General features: G+C 46.0%; 1 protein-coding gene across 4 annotated transcripts in view; it reads left to right on the forward strand.

The window, feature by feature from the left end:
- LOC115205984 (septin-9) overlaps positions 1-16589 on the forward strand; it is a 134015-nt gene that overhangs the window by 41125 nt on the left and 76301 nt on the right. The window contains exon 1 of one of the 4 annotated variants that reach the window (XM_029772473.1): positions 16025-16249. The exons of the other annotated variants lie outside the window; for them this stretch is intronic. Within the exon in view, the coding sequence (XP_029628333.1) occupies positions 16195-16249 (55 nt within the window). The 5' untranslated portion in view covers positions 16025-16194. Of the gene's footprint in view, positions 1-16024; positions 16250-16589 lie in introns of those variants that run through there. 4 annotated transcript variants of the gene reach the window in all.

The raw sequence follows: 16589 nt of genomic DNA on the forward strand, positions 1-16589 counted from the left end.
ATTTTGCTCTTTAGTTTGCTGCTTAAATATATAGTTAATGCTGTTTGGGTTGGACTGGATGGTATCCAAAAGTGGATGTTTTCCAGTGCAGTATTGCTTATCACCACAAGGTGGCGGTGTTGAGTTTCAGGCACTCTCCTCTGTGGAGGAACTGTGGTAAAACTGTTTTTCCATTACACTGGCTTTTGCCCATTTCTTTCAATGATGATGGATTGTGTGTAACAAGAGAAGCTCAGAGCAGTAGTTGGTGCAACTCTGGGGTCTCTGGTGTTTTTAAAGGGGACAGACTGACACACTGGTCTGTAGCTGAGTATCTGTCTATTCTACAGTATCTCTGCCTAGGCAGATTTCGGCTCGTGTTATTGGATGAAACTGGTCAGAGATACTTCCTTGTACTTTGTGCCTGGTGTTTTGCCTGGGTTACCATGGAGACATGGCTGTGTCGCTGCTGTGAAACTGATTGGGGTTTGTGATTATAATGCTAACATGTTAACATGATAAAGATAGTATTATTGAAGAGAGATGGAGGACGACGAAAGGAGGAGATACAGAAAGAAAGAAAGATCTATTCCTGATGGAGGACAGCTGCTCTGTCTATTTACTGAGTCATTCCATCCCCATGTGTGAGGGGGCTGCCTAGACAGACACACACACACACACACACACACACACACACACACACACACACACACACACACACACACACACACACACGCAATCGCACACACGTTGCACACACACACACACACATGCAATCGCACACACGTTGCACACACACACACACACACACTCATGTCCACACACCATAATACCATGGACCCAGTACCCACTACCAAGGCTTTGTGTGACTGTACACTGTATGAGGGCACCTCTTTCAAACAGGTGTTTGTGATTAAAGTTTCCTTTGTAAAGCCCTAACCTCTTGCTATGCATTTGCTTAAGGACAGCTGTGACCACAGCTGCTTGTATGTATGTATGTGTATGTGTGCGTGTGTGTGTGCTTGCGTGCCTGTGTGTGTGAGTGAATGTGCCATGTTAAACCCACAGGGTGTGGCTGACTGAGTCAGGTCTTGACATTCTATTGTGCCCAATTGGCCTATTTTACTCTGTATTCCACACACTCACACATATAAGCTCAATAATGAAAGTTCCTATTCTGTACTGTAGGGAGTAGACTGGTCTGGTTCTATTATGTACTGTAGGGAATAGACTGGTCTGGTTCTATTCTGTACTGTAGGGAGTAGACTGGTCTGGTTCTATTCTGTACTGCAGGGAGTAGACTGGTCTGGTTCTATTCTGTACTGTAGGGAGTAGACTGGTCTGGTTCTATTATGTACTGTAGGGAGTAGACTGGTCTGGTTCTATTCTGTACTGTAGGGAGTAGACTGGTCTGGTTCTATTCTGTACTGCAGGGAGTAGACTGGTCTGGTTCTATTCTGTACTGTAGGGAGTAGACTGGTCTGGTTCTATTCTGTACTGCAGGGAGTAGACTGGTCTGGTTCTATTCTGTACTGTAGGGAGTAGACTGGTCTGGTTCTATTCTGTACTGTAGGGAGTAGACTGGTCTGGCTCTATTCTGTACTGTAGGGAGTAGACTGGTCTGGCTCTATTCTGTACTGTAGGGGGTAGACTGGTCTGGTTCTATTCTGTACTGCAGGGAGTAGACTGGTCTGGTTCTATTCTGTACTGTAGGGAGTAGACTGGTCTGGTTCTATTCTGTACTGTAGGGAGTAGACTGGTCTGGCTCTATTCTGTACTGCAGGGAGTAGACTGGTCTGGTTCTATTCTGTACTGTAGGGAGTAGACTGGTCTGGTTCTATTCTGTACTGTAGGGAGTAGACTGGTCTGGCTCTATTCTGTACTGTAGGGAGTAGACTGGTCTGGTTCTATTCTGTACTGTAGGGAGTAGACTGGTCTGGTTCTATTCTGTACTGTAGGGAGTAGACTGGTCTGGCTCTATTCTGTACTGTAGGGAGTAGACTGGTCTGGTTCTATTCTGTACTGTAGGGAGTAGACTGGTCTGGTTCTATTCTGTACTGTAGGGAGTAGACTGGTCTGGTTCTGTTTCTAAAAGCTGCTGATGCCATTAGTCATAGTAATGCTGGGCTACGACTCACAAGCTCACTACCGGAGGAACTCTCACCCCTATTCTTTTCCTATCAAAACCATGTTTTGGATTTCCTCTCTCTATCTTTTATGTATTTATATCTTGCTCTCTCTCTATTTTTCAATTCAATTCAAATGGCTTTATTGGCATGGGAACCATGTGTTTACATTGTGGTAGAGACCTGGCACACCTATGTCTTCCTCTTCCCCCCCCCCCATTATCCCTCCCCCTCTCTGCAGCAGCAGCCTCAGACAGGTACTGTAGACCTGATTAATATGGGTTGCCATGTAAACACAGCGCTGTAGCACCACAGTAACCAACGAGTGGAGTCCAGAGTACATACACAGCGTTGTGTGTGAGGTGTGATCAGAAAGAGAGAGAGACGGAGAGAGAGAGAGAAAGAGAGACTGAGAGAGAGACAGAGAGATAAAAATATTTGTTTGTTTATTTATTTTCCCTTTCGTACTTTAACTATTTGCACATCATTACAACACTGTATATATACATAATATGACATTTGAAATGTCTTTATTCTTTTGTAAGTGTAATGTTTGCTGTACATTTTTTATTGTTTATTTCACTTTTGTTTATTATCTATTTCACTTGCTTTGGCAACATACGTTTCCCATGCAGAGAGAGAGAGAGAGAGAGAGAGAGAGAGAGAGAGAGAGAGAGAGAGAGAGAGAGAGAGAGAGAGAGAGAGAGAGAGAGAGAGAGAGAGAGAGAGAGAGAGAGAGAGAGAGAGAGAGAGAGAGAGAGAGAGAGAGAGAGAGAGAGAGAGAGAGAGAGAGAGAGAGAGAGAGAGAGAGAGAGAGAGAGAGAGAGAGAGAGAGAGAGAGAGAGAGAGAGAGTTCTAAACATTTCCTATAGACAGATACGTGTCCCAGATTCTTGATGGTTTCCTAGAAATGGCCAGGAATATTGTCATCTGGAATGGGACAGGACCTCAGGAGAGGGGTTAGACCGGCGCCACCAGGGTTCCGAGGGGGAAAGAGGGGTGAGGGAGAGTCTGTCATCAACCTGTCAAGCCAGTCTCAAGGCCCTAGCAACAGCCATGCCAGTGTGGAATCTGTTTATAGAAGTGCTCTTTTTCCTTCCATCTTCCTCCCCTCTCCTCCTCTCTTCCTCCTCCTTTTCTTCCTCCTCCTCACTCCCTCCTCCTCTTCCTTCTCCTCCTCTCCTTCTCCACTTCTTTTCCTCCTCATGCCATCACAGGGCAGGACCCCAGTGCCTACGGGTCTGGCTCTTCTCGGCAGCAGCCAACTGTCTATAACATTAAAACATTAACACCAACTGACTGTCTATAACATTATAACATTAACACCAACTGACTGTCTATAACATTAATACCAACTGACTGTCTATAATATTAACACCAACTGACTGTCTATAACATTATAACATCAACACCAACTGTCTGTCTATAACATTATAACATTAACACCAACTGACTGTCTATAACATTATAACATTCACACCAACTGACTGTCTATAACATTAACACCAACTGGCTGTCTATAACATTATAACATTAACACCAACTGACTGTCTATAACATTATAACATTAACACCAACTGACTGTCTATAACATTATAACATTAACACCAACTGACTGTCTATAACATTAACACCAACTGGCTGTCTATAACATTATAACATTAACACCAACTGTCTGTCTATAACATGATAACATTAATACCAACTGTCTGTCTATAACATTATAACATTAACACCAACTGTCTGTCTATAACATTAACACCAACTGTCTGTCTATAACATGATAACATTAATACCAACTGGCTGTCTATAACATTAACACCAACTGACTGTCTATAACTGTCACGTCATGACCAGTAAAGGGGTTATTTGTTATTGTAGTTTGGTCAGGGTGTGGCAGGGGGTGTTTGTTTAGGGTGTTTCGGGGTTGTTTGGGTTATGTTCTATGTTAGTGTATTTCTATGTTATTTCTAGTTGGTCTATTTCTATGTGGTGTTTATTGGGTTGACCTTCAATTGGAGGCAGCTGCTTCTCGTTGCCTCTGATTGAAGGTCCTATTTATAGGGGTGTTTGTTCTATGGGGGTTTGTGGGTAGTTATTTCCTGGTTTAGTGTTTGTTGCACCTGATGGGACTGTTTGGAGTCGTTTGTTTTGTATACGTGTTTATTTTTGTTTTTCTTTCTTCTTCTTCTTCTTCTTCTTCAAAAAAGATGAGTATACATTTTCCCGCTTCGTTTTGGTCCACTCCTTACGACAATCGTGACAGAACTACCCACCACAAACGGACCAAACAGCGGAGGAAGGAGCAGCAGGAGGAATATAAGGATTCATGGACATGGGAGGAGATCCTGGATGGGGCAGGACCATGGCACCAGGCTGGGGAGTACCAGCGCCCTAAGGAGGAGCTGGAGGCAGCCAAGGCGGAAAGGCGCCATTGAGGCGTTATACGCGCCGATTGTCAAGTGCGAGAGGCGGCCCCAATAATTTTTTTGGGGGGGGCACACGGGGAGAGTGGCTAGGTCAGGTAATAGACCTAAGCCATCTCCCCGTGCTTATTATGGGGAGCAACAGATCATGAGAGCACCGGTGTATGTGGAAGTGCGCACGATCTCGCCCATGCGCACGCACAGTCCGGTGCGAGCGATCCCAGACCCTCGCAAGTGCCGTGCTAGAGTGGGCATCCAGTCGGGTAGGAGTATGCCTGCACAGCACATCTGGCCACCAGTGCGCCTCCTAGGCCCAGGCTACCCTACACCTGCTCTACGCACGGCAGCCATCAGCCTCTGCACAACCCAGTTCGCCCTGTGCCAGCACTCCGCTCGTGCAGGGCTACCGTTCCCATCCAGCCAGGACGGGTTGTGCAGGCGATGCACTCCAGACCGCCGCTGCCTACTCATGACCCAGTGTATCCTGTTCCCGCTCCTCGCACAAGCTTTGGGGTGCGTGTCTCCAGTCTGGTACCTCCAGTACCAGTCCCACGCACCAGGCCTCCAGTGTGTCAGCCCAGTCCAGTTCGTCCTGCTCCTCGCACTAGCGCTGTGGTGCGTATCCCTAGTCTGGCGCCTCCAAAGCCAGCCCCACGCATCAGGCCTTCAGTGCGCAGTCCCCGTCCAGAGCTTCCGACGACAGTTCCCCGTCCAGAGCTTCCGGCGACAGTTCCCCGTCCAGAGCTTCCGACGACAGTTCCCCGTCCAGAGCTTCCGGCGACAGTTCCCCGTCCAGAGCTTCCGGCGACAGTTCCCCGTCCAGAGCTTCCGGCGACAGTTCCCCGTCCAGAGCTTCCGGCGACAGTGCCCCGTCCAGAGCTTCCGGCGACAGTGCCCCGTCTAGAGATGGCCCTCCAGTCCGGAGCTCCCAGAGTCGCCCTCCAGTCCGGAGCTCCCAGAGTCGCCCTCCAGTCCGGAGCTCCCAGAGTCGCCCTCCAGTCCGGAGCTCCCAGAGTCGCCCTCCAGTCCGGAGCTCCCAGAGTCGCCCTCCAGTCCGGAGCTCCCAGAGTCGCCCTCCAGTCCGGAGCTCCCAGCGACGCGCCTCAGCCCGAGGTCTCCAGCGACGCGCCTCAGCCCGAGGTCTCCAGCGACGCGCCTCAGCCCGAGGTCTCCAGCGACGCGCCTCAGCCCGAGGTCTCCAGCGACGCGCCTCAGCCCGAGGTCTTCAGCGATGCGCCTTAGTCCAGAGACTTCGGGAGGGGTAAATAATAATAAGCAGTTAGCAGGGGTGGACAGGTTAGGTTGGGGAGTAAGGCCGGAGCCTGAGCCACCTCCGCAGTAGGAGGTTGGGGGGGGGGGTGTAGCACAAGAACCGTCGGTGACGGTGGCCACCCTCCCTTCCCTCCCTTTAGTTAGGGGATTATTTTTGTGTTGGGGTTTATTTTTTGTATTTTTTTTGTTGTTGTTTAAGGTGCATCCGGGGTCTGCACCTTTGGGGGGGGGGGGGTACTGTCACGTCCTGACCAGTAAAGGGGCTGTTTGTTATTGTAGTTTGGTCAGGGAATGGCAGGGGGTGTTTGTTTAGGGTGTTTCGGGGTTGTTTGGGTTATGTTCTATGTTAGTGTATTTCTATGTTATTTCTAGTTGGTCTATTTCTATGTGGTGTTTATTGGGTTGACCTTCAATTGGAGGCAGCTGCTTCTCGTTGCCTCTGATTGAAGGTCCTATTTATAGGGGTGTTTGTTCTATGTGGGTTTGTGGGTAGTTATTTCCTGGTTTAGTGTTTGCACCTGACGGGACTGTTTGGAGTCGTTTGTTTTGTAATACGTGTTTATTTTTGTTTTTCCTTCTTCTTAAAAAAAAAAGATGACTATACATTTTCCTGCTGCGTTTTGGTCCACTCCTTACGACAATCGTGACAATAACATTAACACCAACTGACTGTCTATAACATTATAACATTAACACCGACTGTGTGTCTATAACATTAACACCAACTGACTGTCTATAACAATAACACCAACTGACTGTCTATAACATTATAACATTAACACCAACTGGCTGTCTATAACATTATAACATTAACACCAACTGACTGTCTATAACATTAACACCAACTGACTGTCTATAACATTATAACATTAACACCAACTGGCTGTCTATAACATTAACACCAACTGACTGTCTATAACATTATAACATTAACACCAACTGACTGTCTATAACAATAACACCAACTGACTGTCTATAACATTATAACATTAACACCAACTGACTGTCTATAACATTAACACCAACTGGCTGTCTATAACATTATAACATTAACACCAACTGACTGTCTATAACATTAACACCAACTGACTGTCTATAACATTATAACATTAACACCAACTGACTGTCTATAACAATAACACCAACTGACTGTCTATAACATTAACACCAACTGACTGTCTATAACATTATAACATTAACACCAACTGACTGTCTATAACATGATAACATTAACACCAATTGGCTGTCTATAACATTATAACATTAACACCAACTGCCTGTCTATAACATTAACACCAACTGACTGTCTATAACATTAACACCAACTTGGGTTGGGATGGTCAGGTCAGTGGGTTAGAGGGAGGGTTGGGATGGTCAGGTCAGTGGGTTAGAGGGAGGGTTGGGGTGGTCAGGTCAGTGGATTAGAGGGAGGGTTGGGATGGTCAGGTCAGTGGGTTAGAGGGAGGGTTGGGATGGTCAGGTCAGTGGGTTAGAGGGAGGGTTGGGATGGTCAGGTCAGTGGTTAGAGGGAGGGTTGGGGTGGTCAGGTCAGTGGGTTAGAGGGAGGGTTGGGATGGTCAGGTCAGTAGGTTAGAGGGAGGGTTGGGATGGTCAGGTCAGTAGGTTAGAGGGAGGGTTGGGATGGTCAGGTCAGTGGGTTAGAGGGAGGGTTGGGATGGTCAGGTCAGTGGGTTAGAGGGAGGGTTGGGGTGGTCAGGTCAGTGGGATAGAGGGAGGGTTGGGGTGGTCAGGTCAGTAGATTAGAGGGAGGGTTGGGGTGGTCAGGTCAGTGGGTTAGAGGGAGGGTTGGGGTGGTCAGGTCAGTGGGTTAGAGGGAGGGTTGGGATGGTCAGGTCAGTGGGTTAGAGGGAGGGTTGGGGTGGTCAGGTCAGTGGGTTAGAGGGAGGGTTGGGATTGTCAGGTCAGTGGGTTAGAGGGAGGGTTGGGGTGGTCAGGTCAGTGGGTTAGAGGGAGGGTTGGGATGGTCAGGTCAGTGGGTTAGAGGGAGGGTTGGGGTGGTCAGGTCAGGTCAGTGGGTTAGAGGGAGGGTTGGGGTGGTCAGGTCAGTGGGTTAGAGGGAGGGTTGGGGTGGTCAGGTCAGTAGGTTAGAGGGAGGGTTGCGGTGGTCAGGTCAGTAGGTTAGAGGGAGGGTTGGGGTGGTCAGGTCAGTAGGTTAGAGGGAGGGTTGGGGTGGTCAGGTCAGTGGGTTAGAGGGAGGGTTGCGGTGGTCAGGTCAGTGGGTTAGAGGGAGGGTTGCGGTGGTCAGGTCAGTAGGTTAGAGGGAGGGTTGGGGTGGTCAGGTCAGTGGGTTAGAGGGAGGGTTGGGATGGTCAGGTCAGTGGTTAGAGGAAGGGTTGCGGTGGTCAGGTCAGTAGGTTAGAGGGAGGGTTGCGGTGGTAAGGTCATGGTCAGTACCCACTGGTGCAGAGAGCCACCTGAGAGGGTAATGTAACCCAGGGCCTCAGCTGTGTCTGTGCTGACCCTTAATGACCCGAGGGACCAGCGCCAGACTTTACAGAGTTTTCTGTTGCAGTCCTGTGTGACATAGTTGGTAGTGTGTGGTGCTTGCAAGGCCAAGGGTTGTGGGTTTGATTCCTGTGGGGGACCACCCATATGCAAAATGTATGCATGACTGTAAGAGGATAAAAGTGTCTGCTAAATGGTATATGGTACTGTCATGACCTGTACAGGACACATAACCACACCAAATAATTTCTCCTTTAAATCCCATATGGGATTGTATGTGTGTGGTTATGTTTGGCAGCACAACAACCATGATAGACACAGTGGGGCAAAAAAGTATTTAGTCAGCCACCAATTCTGCAAATTCTCCCACTTAAAAAGATGATAGAGGCCTGTAATTTTCATCATATGTACACTTCAACTATGACAGACAAAATTAGAAAGAAAAATCCAGAAAATCACATTGTAGGATTTCTTATGAATTTATTTGCAAATTATGGTGGAAGATAAGTATTTGGTCAATAACAAAAGTTTCTCAATACTTTGTTAAATACCCTTTGTTGGCAATGACACAGGTCAAACGTTTTCTGTAAGTCTTCACAAGGTTTTCACACACTGTTGCTGGTATTTTGGCCCATTCCTCCATGCAGATCTCCTCTAGAGCAGTGATGTTTTGGGGCTGTCGCTGGGCAACACGGACTTTCAACTCCCTCCAAAGATTTTCTATGGGGTTGAGATCTGGAGACTGGCTAGGCCACTCCAGGACCTTGAAATGCTTCTTACGAAGCCACTCCTTCGTTGCCCGGGCGGTGTGTTTGGGATCATTGTCATGCTGAAAGACCCAGCCACATTTCATCTTCAATGCCCTTGCTGATGGAAGGAGGTTTTCACTCAAAATCTCACGATACATGGCCCCATTCATTCTTTCCTTTACACGGATCAGTCGTCCTGGTCCCTTTGCAGAAAAACAGCCCCAAAGCATGATGTTTCCACCCCCATGCTTCACAGTAGGTATGGTGTTCTTTGGATGCAACTCAGCATTCTTTGTCCTCCAAACACGACGAGTTGAGTTTTTACCAAAAAGTTCTATTTTGGTTTCATCTGACCATATGACATTCTCCCAATCCTCTTCTGGATCATCCAAATGCTCTCTAGCAAACTTCAGACGGGCCTGGACATGTACTGGCTTAAGCAGGGCGACACGTCTGGCACTGCAGGATTTGAGTCCCTGTGGGCGTAGTGTGTTACTGATGGTAGGCTTTGTTACTTTGGTCCCAGCTCTCTGCAGGTCATTCACTAGGTCCCCCTGTGTGGTTCTGGGATTTTTGCTCGCCGTTCTTGTGATCATTTTGACCCCACGGGGTGAGATCTTGCGTGGAGCCCCAGATTGAGGGAGATTATCAGTGGTCTTGTATGTCTTCCATTTCCTAATAATTGCTCCCACAGTTGATTTCTTCAAACCAAGCTGCTTACCTATTGCAGATTCAGTCTTCCCAGCCTGGTGCAGGTCTACAATTTTGTTTCTGGTGTCCTTTGACAGCTCTTTGGTCTTGGCCATAGTGGAGTTTGGAGTGTGACTGTTTGAGGTTGTGGACAGGTGTCTTTTATACTGATAACAACTTCAAACAGGTGCCATTAATACAGGTAACGAGTGGAGGACAGAGGAGCCTCTTAAAGAAGAAGTTACAGGTTACTTATTTTCCACCATAATTTGCAAATAAATTCATAAAAAATCCTACAATGTGATTTTCTGGATTTTTTTCTAATTTTGTCTGTCATAGTTGACGTGTACCTATGATGAAAATTACAGGCCTCTCTCATCTTTTTAAGTGGGAGAACTTGCACAATTGGTGGCTGACTAAATACTTTTTTGCCCCACTGTATGTGATCCATATCATCCTGTTAGTAAAGACAGCCCTCTCTGTCAGCTGCTGCCTGCAGGGGATGGGGACAGTGAGTTTGTTCCAGCCCCATGGTGGGCTTGGAGCATGTGTTAGGAGTTGTGGTGTGTGTATGTGTGTGTGTGTGTGTGTGTGTGTGCCAGGGAATGTGAGACATGTGGCAGAAGAGTAGGTGTGGAGGAGGGTGTGTCACAGCCAGAAGGTCTGCAGAGGGATTCTCCACATGTCTCCATGGCTATCTAGTTACACATCTCACTATTGGGCCACAACTTCTGTCACCGTTGGTGCAACAGCCCTTGTTTTATAGCTACAACACTGCCATCTGGTGGATAAAGTGTCTCATTACTGATAGAGCTCTCTGTGTGTGTGTGTGTGTGTGTGTGTGTGTGTGTGTGTGTGTGTGTGTGTGTGTGTGTGTGTGTGTGTGTGTGTGTGTGTGTGTGTGTGTGTGTGTGTGTGTGTGTGTGTATGTGTATCTCTGCAGGAGGAATGCTGCTGTTGTAACTTTGAGCCAGTTTGAGCCATTAACTACAGTGTTTATTGGTGTTGATAGGTTTCCACTGAGAACACAACACACTCAGAGATGATCAGCTATACTCCTATTCTGAAATACAGCTTAGTCTCACTGCTGGACAAGATTGTCCTTGTTAAATTCAACTTCATCTCTCGTACTCACTCAGGATGTTACTAATCCAGAACAATGCATGCAACAGGAAGTAACTGACATATTCATTAGGATAGGATGAACTTTAATGTCCCGAGGGGGAAATTGTCTCAGACACACGGTACTGCTGTATAGAAAATAGACACTGGTCATGACATACCCAACATAATATGTACATTGCACCCCTGTCATAAACATTGTACACTTCTCATATAGCCACATACATAATGCATATTGCACATTCTGTCATTAGCGTACTAAGGTACATTTTTGCAGTATGTATTATATTATAATTAGGTTTATTGAAATGTAAAAAAAAAAAAAAAATAGCCTGACTAAAGTTTTAGCGGTACCTTCTATCTTCCTATCTTATAACATCTATAGTAATTGATCATTCTTTCTTTGACTCTTTGCCACAAGCAACACACACACACTAACACACTCCCGCTCTGACAGAGAGGATGTACCCTCACACACACTAACACACTCCCCTCTAACAGAGAGGATGTACCCTCACACACACTAACACACTCCCCTCTAACAGAGAGGATGTACCCTCACACACACTAACACACTCCCCTCTAACAGAGAGGATGTACCCTCACACACACTAACACACTCCCCTCTAACAGAGAGGATGTACCCTCACACACACTAACACACTCCCCTCTAACAGAGAGGATGTACCCTCACAGACAGTCTGTGAGCAGAGCAGGACAGGTCTAGTTAGTGATGTATTAATCTCCATAGCCACTGGGTCACCCTCAGTACTCAATCCCTGTATGCCTGTATTCTGTCGGTCTACTCTCTGGCTGCTTAGCCGTTGGTGGCCCCAGGCACTTTACACAGCTTACACTACGAAACCACCAACAGAGTCTGGGCTTTAAAAGACTAGAATGGAAATTGTTGCTTCAGGTTTGTGACAGACTTTTGTAGGTGGAAGAATCTAATATAGATAATTCAGTTTCTTACACATGCACCCAGACTCATACACAGACTCTTACACAGACCCCATACACAGACTCTTACACAGACCCCATACAGACTCTTACACAGACCCCATACACAGACTCTTACACAGACTCTTACACAGACCCCATACACAGACTCTTACACAGACTCTTACACAGACCCCATACACAGACTCTTACACAGACTCTTACACAGACCCCATACACAGACTCTTACACAGACTCTTACACAGACTCTTACACAGACTCTTACACAGACCCCATACACAGACCCTTACACAGACCCCATACACAGACTCTTACACAGACTCATACACAGACCCCATACACAGACCTCATACACAGACCTTATACATAGACCCCATACACAGACCGGATACACAGACCCCATACACAGACTCTTACACAGACTCTTACACAGACTCATAAACAGACCCCATACACAGACTCTTACACAGACTCATAAACAGACCCCATACACAGACTCATACACAGACCCCATACACAGACTCTTACACAGACTCATAAACAGACCCCATACACAGACTCATACACAGACCCCATACACAGACTCATACACAGACCCTTACACAGACTCATTAACAGACTCTTACACACAAGCACACACTCACACACACACACACACACACACAGAGAGGAAGTTCACATGGTCCTTAAATCATTACCCAACTTATTTATTGATGTCTGTCCCCAGACATATCTGAAGATCTCTTCCATTGACCATAGTGGTGCTGGAACAGGCTCGACCATAGTGGTGCTGGAACAGACTCGACCATAGTGGTGCTGGAACAGGCTCGACCATAGTGGTGCTGGAACAGGCTCGACCATAGTGGTGCTGGAACAGGCTCGACCATAGTGGTGCTGGAACAGGCTCGACCATAGTGGTGCTGGAACAGGCTCGACCGTAGTGGTGCTGGAACAGGCTCGACCGTAGTGGTGCTGGAACAGGCTCGACCATAGTGGTGCTGAACAGGCTCGACCATAGTGGTGTTGGAACAGGCTCGACCATAGTGGTGCTGGAACAGCCTCGACTATAGTGGTGTTGGAACAGGCTCGATTATAGTGGTGCTGGAACAGGCTCGACCATAGTGGTGCTGGAACAGGCTCGACCATAGTGGTGCTGGAACAGGCTCGACCATAGTGGTGCTGGAACAGGCTCGACCATAGTGGTGCTGGAACAGGCTCGACCATAGTGGTGCTGAAACAGGCTTGACCATAGTGGTGCTGGAACAGGCTTGACCATATTTGTCCTGGTCAGTTTGGCCCCTACACTCTATTAGAAAGTATTCACACCCCTTGACTTTTTACACATTTTGTTGTTACATATATATATATTAATAAAAAATGAAAGCTGAAATGTCTTGAGTCAATAAGTATTCAACCCCTTTGTTATGGCAAGCCTAAATAAGTTCAGGATTAAAAATGTACTTAGCAAGTCACATAATAAATTGCATGGACTCACTCTGTGTTCAATAATAGTGTTTAACATGATTTTTGAATGACTACCTCATCTCTGTACCCCACACATACAATTACAATTATCTGTAAGGTCCCTCAGTTGAGCAGTGAATTTCAAACACAGATTTAACCACAAAGACCAGGGAGGTTTTCCAATGCATCGCAAAGAAGGGCACCTGTTGGTAGATGGGTAAAAAAAAAGCAGCCATTAAATATCCCTTTGAGCATGGTGGTTATTAATTACACTTTGGATAGTGTATCAATATACTCAGTCACTACAAAAATACGGGCGTCCTCAGTTGCTGGAGAAGAAGGAAACCGCTCAGGGATTTCATCATGAGGCAAATGGTGACTTTGGTGCAAATCCAATACAACACATTACTGAGTACCACTCTCCATATTTGCATGCATAGTGCTGGCTGCATCATGTTATGGGTATGCTATGGGGAGTTTTTCAGGATAAAAAAATAAATGTAATAGAACTAAGCACAGGCAAAATCCTAGAGGAAAACTTGGTTCAGTCTGCTTTGCACCAGACACGGAGATGAATTTACCTTTCAGCAGGACAATAACCTAAAACACAAGGCCAAATCTACACTGGAGTTGCTTACCAAGACAGGGAATGAGTGGCCGAGTTGCACTTTTGACTTAAATCTGCTTGAAAATATATGGCAAGACCTGAAAACGGTTGTCTAACAATGATCAACAAAAAATTTGACAGAGGTTGAAGAATTTTATAAAGAATAATGGGCATATGTTGCACAATCCGGGTGTGGAATAAGTGATAATGCCGGAAAAGCCGGTGTTTGGAGGATATATTGGGTCGGCAAACCGTGCCAATATCTCCTCCAAACTCCAGCTTCTGGGGCATTATCACTTTTATACAACAGGTTAGCAACATATTACAATAATGATTGACATATTTTCATTAAAAATGTTATTTTGATGAATGTATTCATACTATTTCATCGTTCCACAGGATATAGTCCCGAAACAAATCTTGGGTTGCTACCCAAACCGGCTGGTCGTTCGTTCTATTGGTTTGGTTACCAGGGACGCGACCCAGTCATTTAGTCTTTTTGTTCTGTATTTATGGACACAACCCAGTCGTTCGTTCTAAATGTTCCATTGCCATTCTGGCTGCAACATTCTTTTACCTTGCTTCGCCTGGCATAGAAAATGTGCTCTCTCGTTAGGACACTGTTGTTTAGAGGAGCTAGCCAACAACACAGCTAACACAATAACTTCAAACTGAAGCTAGAAAGACTACAAACTAGCTGCACTTCGTTTCGTTTTACCTTTTTTCAATTGACATTTCTTTGTATATATCCATAAAAATGATGCCAGCTGATTCATGATTTCGTTTGGCTGAGGACGCTGCCTGTCTCTCTCTCTCGTCCCGACTCCCGACCCCTACACGTTCATTACTATGGGACAGTTGGAGATCGAATTTGAATATTGAAACAATGCTGCAAATGTCGGAGAAACAGACAGTAAAGTTTATACAAATCTCCGCTGTTGAAAACTAAACTATATGCTTTTTATAGTGGAGATCAAATGCATAACTTCCCTGCCTGGGCTGGTGAGACAGTGGATTGCACAGTCAGGTGGAACAGAGTAAATAGGCATTTTAATGTCATAGATTTTGCCGGTGGTACTTGTGGAATAGACACCGGCTGGAATGCGCTTTTAACCAATCAGCATTCAGGATTAGACCCACCCGTTTTATAAAAGCTCTCAGAGACTTACCCAGAAAGACTCACAGCTGCAATCGCTGCCAAATGTGATTCTAACATGTATTGACTCAGGGGGTTGAATACTTATCTAATCAAGATATATTAGTGTTTCATTTTTAATACATTTTTTACAAATGTTGGAATTTCCTTCCACTTTGACATTACGGAGTATTTTGTTTAGATCGTTTAAAAAAAAAGACAATTACATCCATTTAAATCCCACTTTGTAACACGACAAAATGTGGAAAATTTAAGGGGTGTGAATACTTTCTGAAGGTACTGTATATTTCCATCAACTGTTTTTATTTTCCTCACAGCATTGCATACAGAGAATCTGTATTGCTTCAAAGTTGTGTTCCTTGCTTCAAACTTGTGTATATTTACAGTTAGTGTATACTTGTGGAAGATAAAACAGATGAGTCTACCCATGAGTATGTGCACACGTGTGAGTGATCGTCTTTGCTCATGGGTGTGTGCACACGTGTGAGTGATCGTCTTTGCTCATGGGTGTGTGCACACGTGTGAGTGATCGTCTTTGCTCGTGGGTGTGTGCACACGTGTGAGTGATCGTCTTTGCTCATGGGTGTGTGCAAACGTGTGAGTGATCGTCTTTGCTCATGGGTGTGTGCACACGTGTGAGTGATCGTCTTTGCTCATGGGTGTATGCACACGTGACTGGTGAATGTGCATGTCTTCTAATGTGTGTGAGTGTGCATCTGTATGAAGAGTGGTTGTGATACATCTTCCCTAGCAGGAATAACACAGGACTAAATACAGGCAGAGACCACTGGAAGAAAAGCAAGAGAGAGGGAAAGGGAAGGAGTAGGGAGGGAAGGAAAGAGGGAGGAAGAAAGAGAGAGCGAGAGAGAACTGGAGAGAGTGAGAGAGAGGGCGTGGGGGGTTGTCATCGCTCTCTCATTCCAAGCTCTGCAGCAACAACAGCAGCTCTGAAAGTGGAAGAGGGAGGAGGAGGACGAGAAGAGAGGGAGGAAAAAAAGTTGGTGCTTTAAAAGAGGGAATCTTGGATCAGTGAACTGCTACCTCTGTCTGCCCCCCCCCCCTCCCCCCACTGCATGGGCTCCTAATTTGGGATTTGTTTAAAGCGGGAGACAGCGTCTGGGAGACTTTGCCTTGCTTGGGAATAAGGGATTCCTGCTCCCTCAGATTCAACCACAAAATGTCTGATTCCACTGTTAATGCTCACTTGGAAGGAATCCTATCAGACTTTGAAGGTTAGTCTTCTCTTCTGGACTCTTCTTCTCCTCTTTTTCTGTCTTTCTGTCTTTTCTTTACTGCTCTTTTAGGGAAGATCTTCAGTCCTGCCATGCGGACACATCATATCCAAACTTTGTATTATATATTTTTCTTTGAGAGTTCTATATGTTGAATGTGGGTATTGAAATGGAACATTACATTTGGAATTCTGCCTTTTCCACTTTTCAACTGCTTCTTCAGGTCAACTATTCTCTCTCTTTCTCTCTCTTTCTGTAGCTGCTGTGAGCTGCGTGTGTGTCAGCCATGGAGGTCATGTGGGCATATGGTGTGTGAGAGAGTGTTCAGTTCAGAGCACAG

This window comes from Salmo trutta, chromosome 1, assembly GCF_901001165.1.
Source record: "Salmo trutta chromosome 1, fSalTru1.1, whole genome shotgun sequence".
Classification (NCBI taxonomy): Eukaryota; Metazoa; Chordata; class Actinopteri; order Salmoniformes; family Salmonidae; genus Salmo; species Salmo trutta.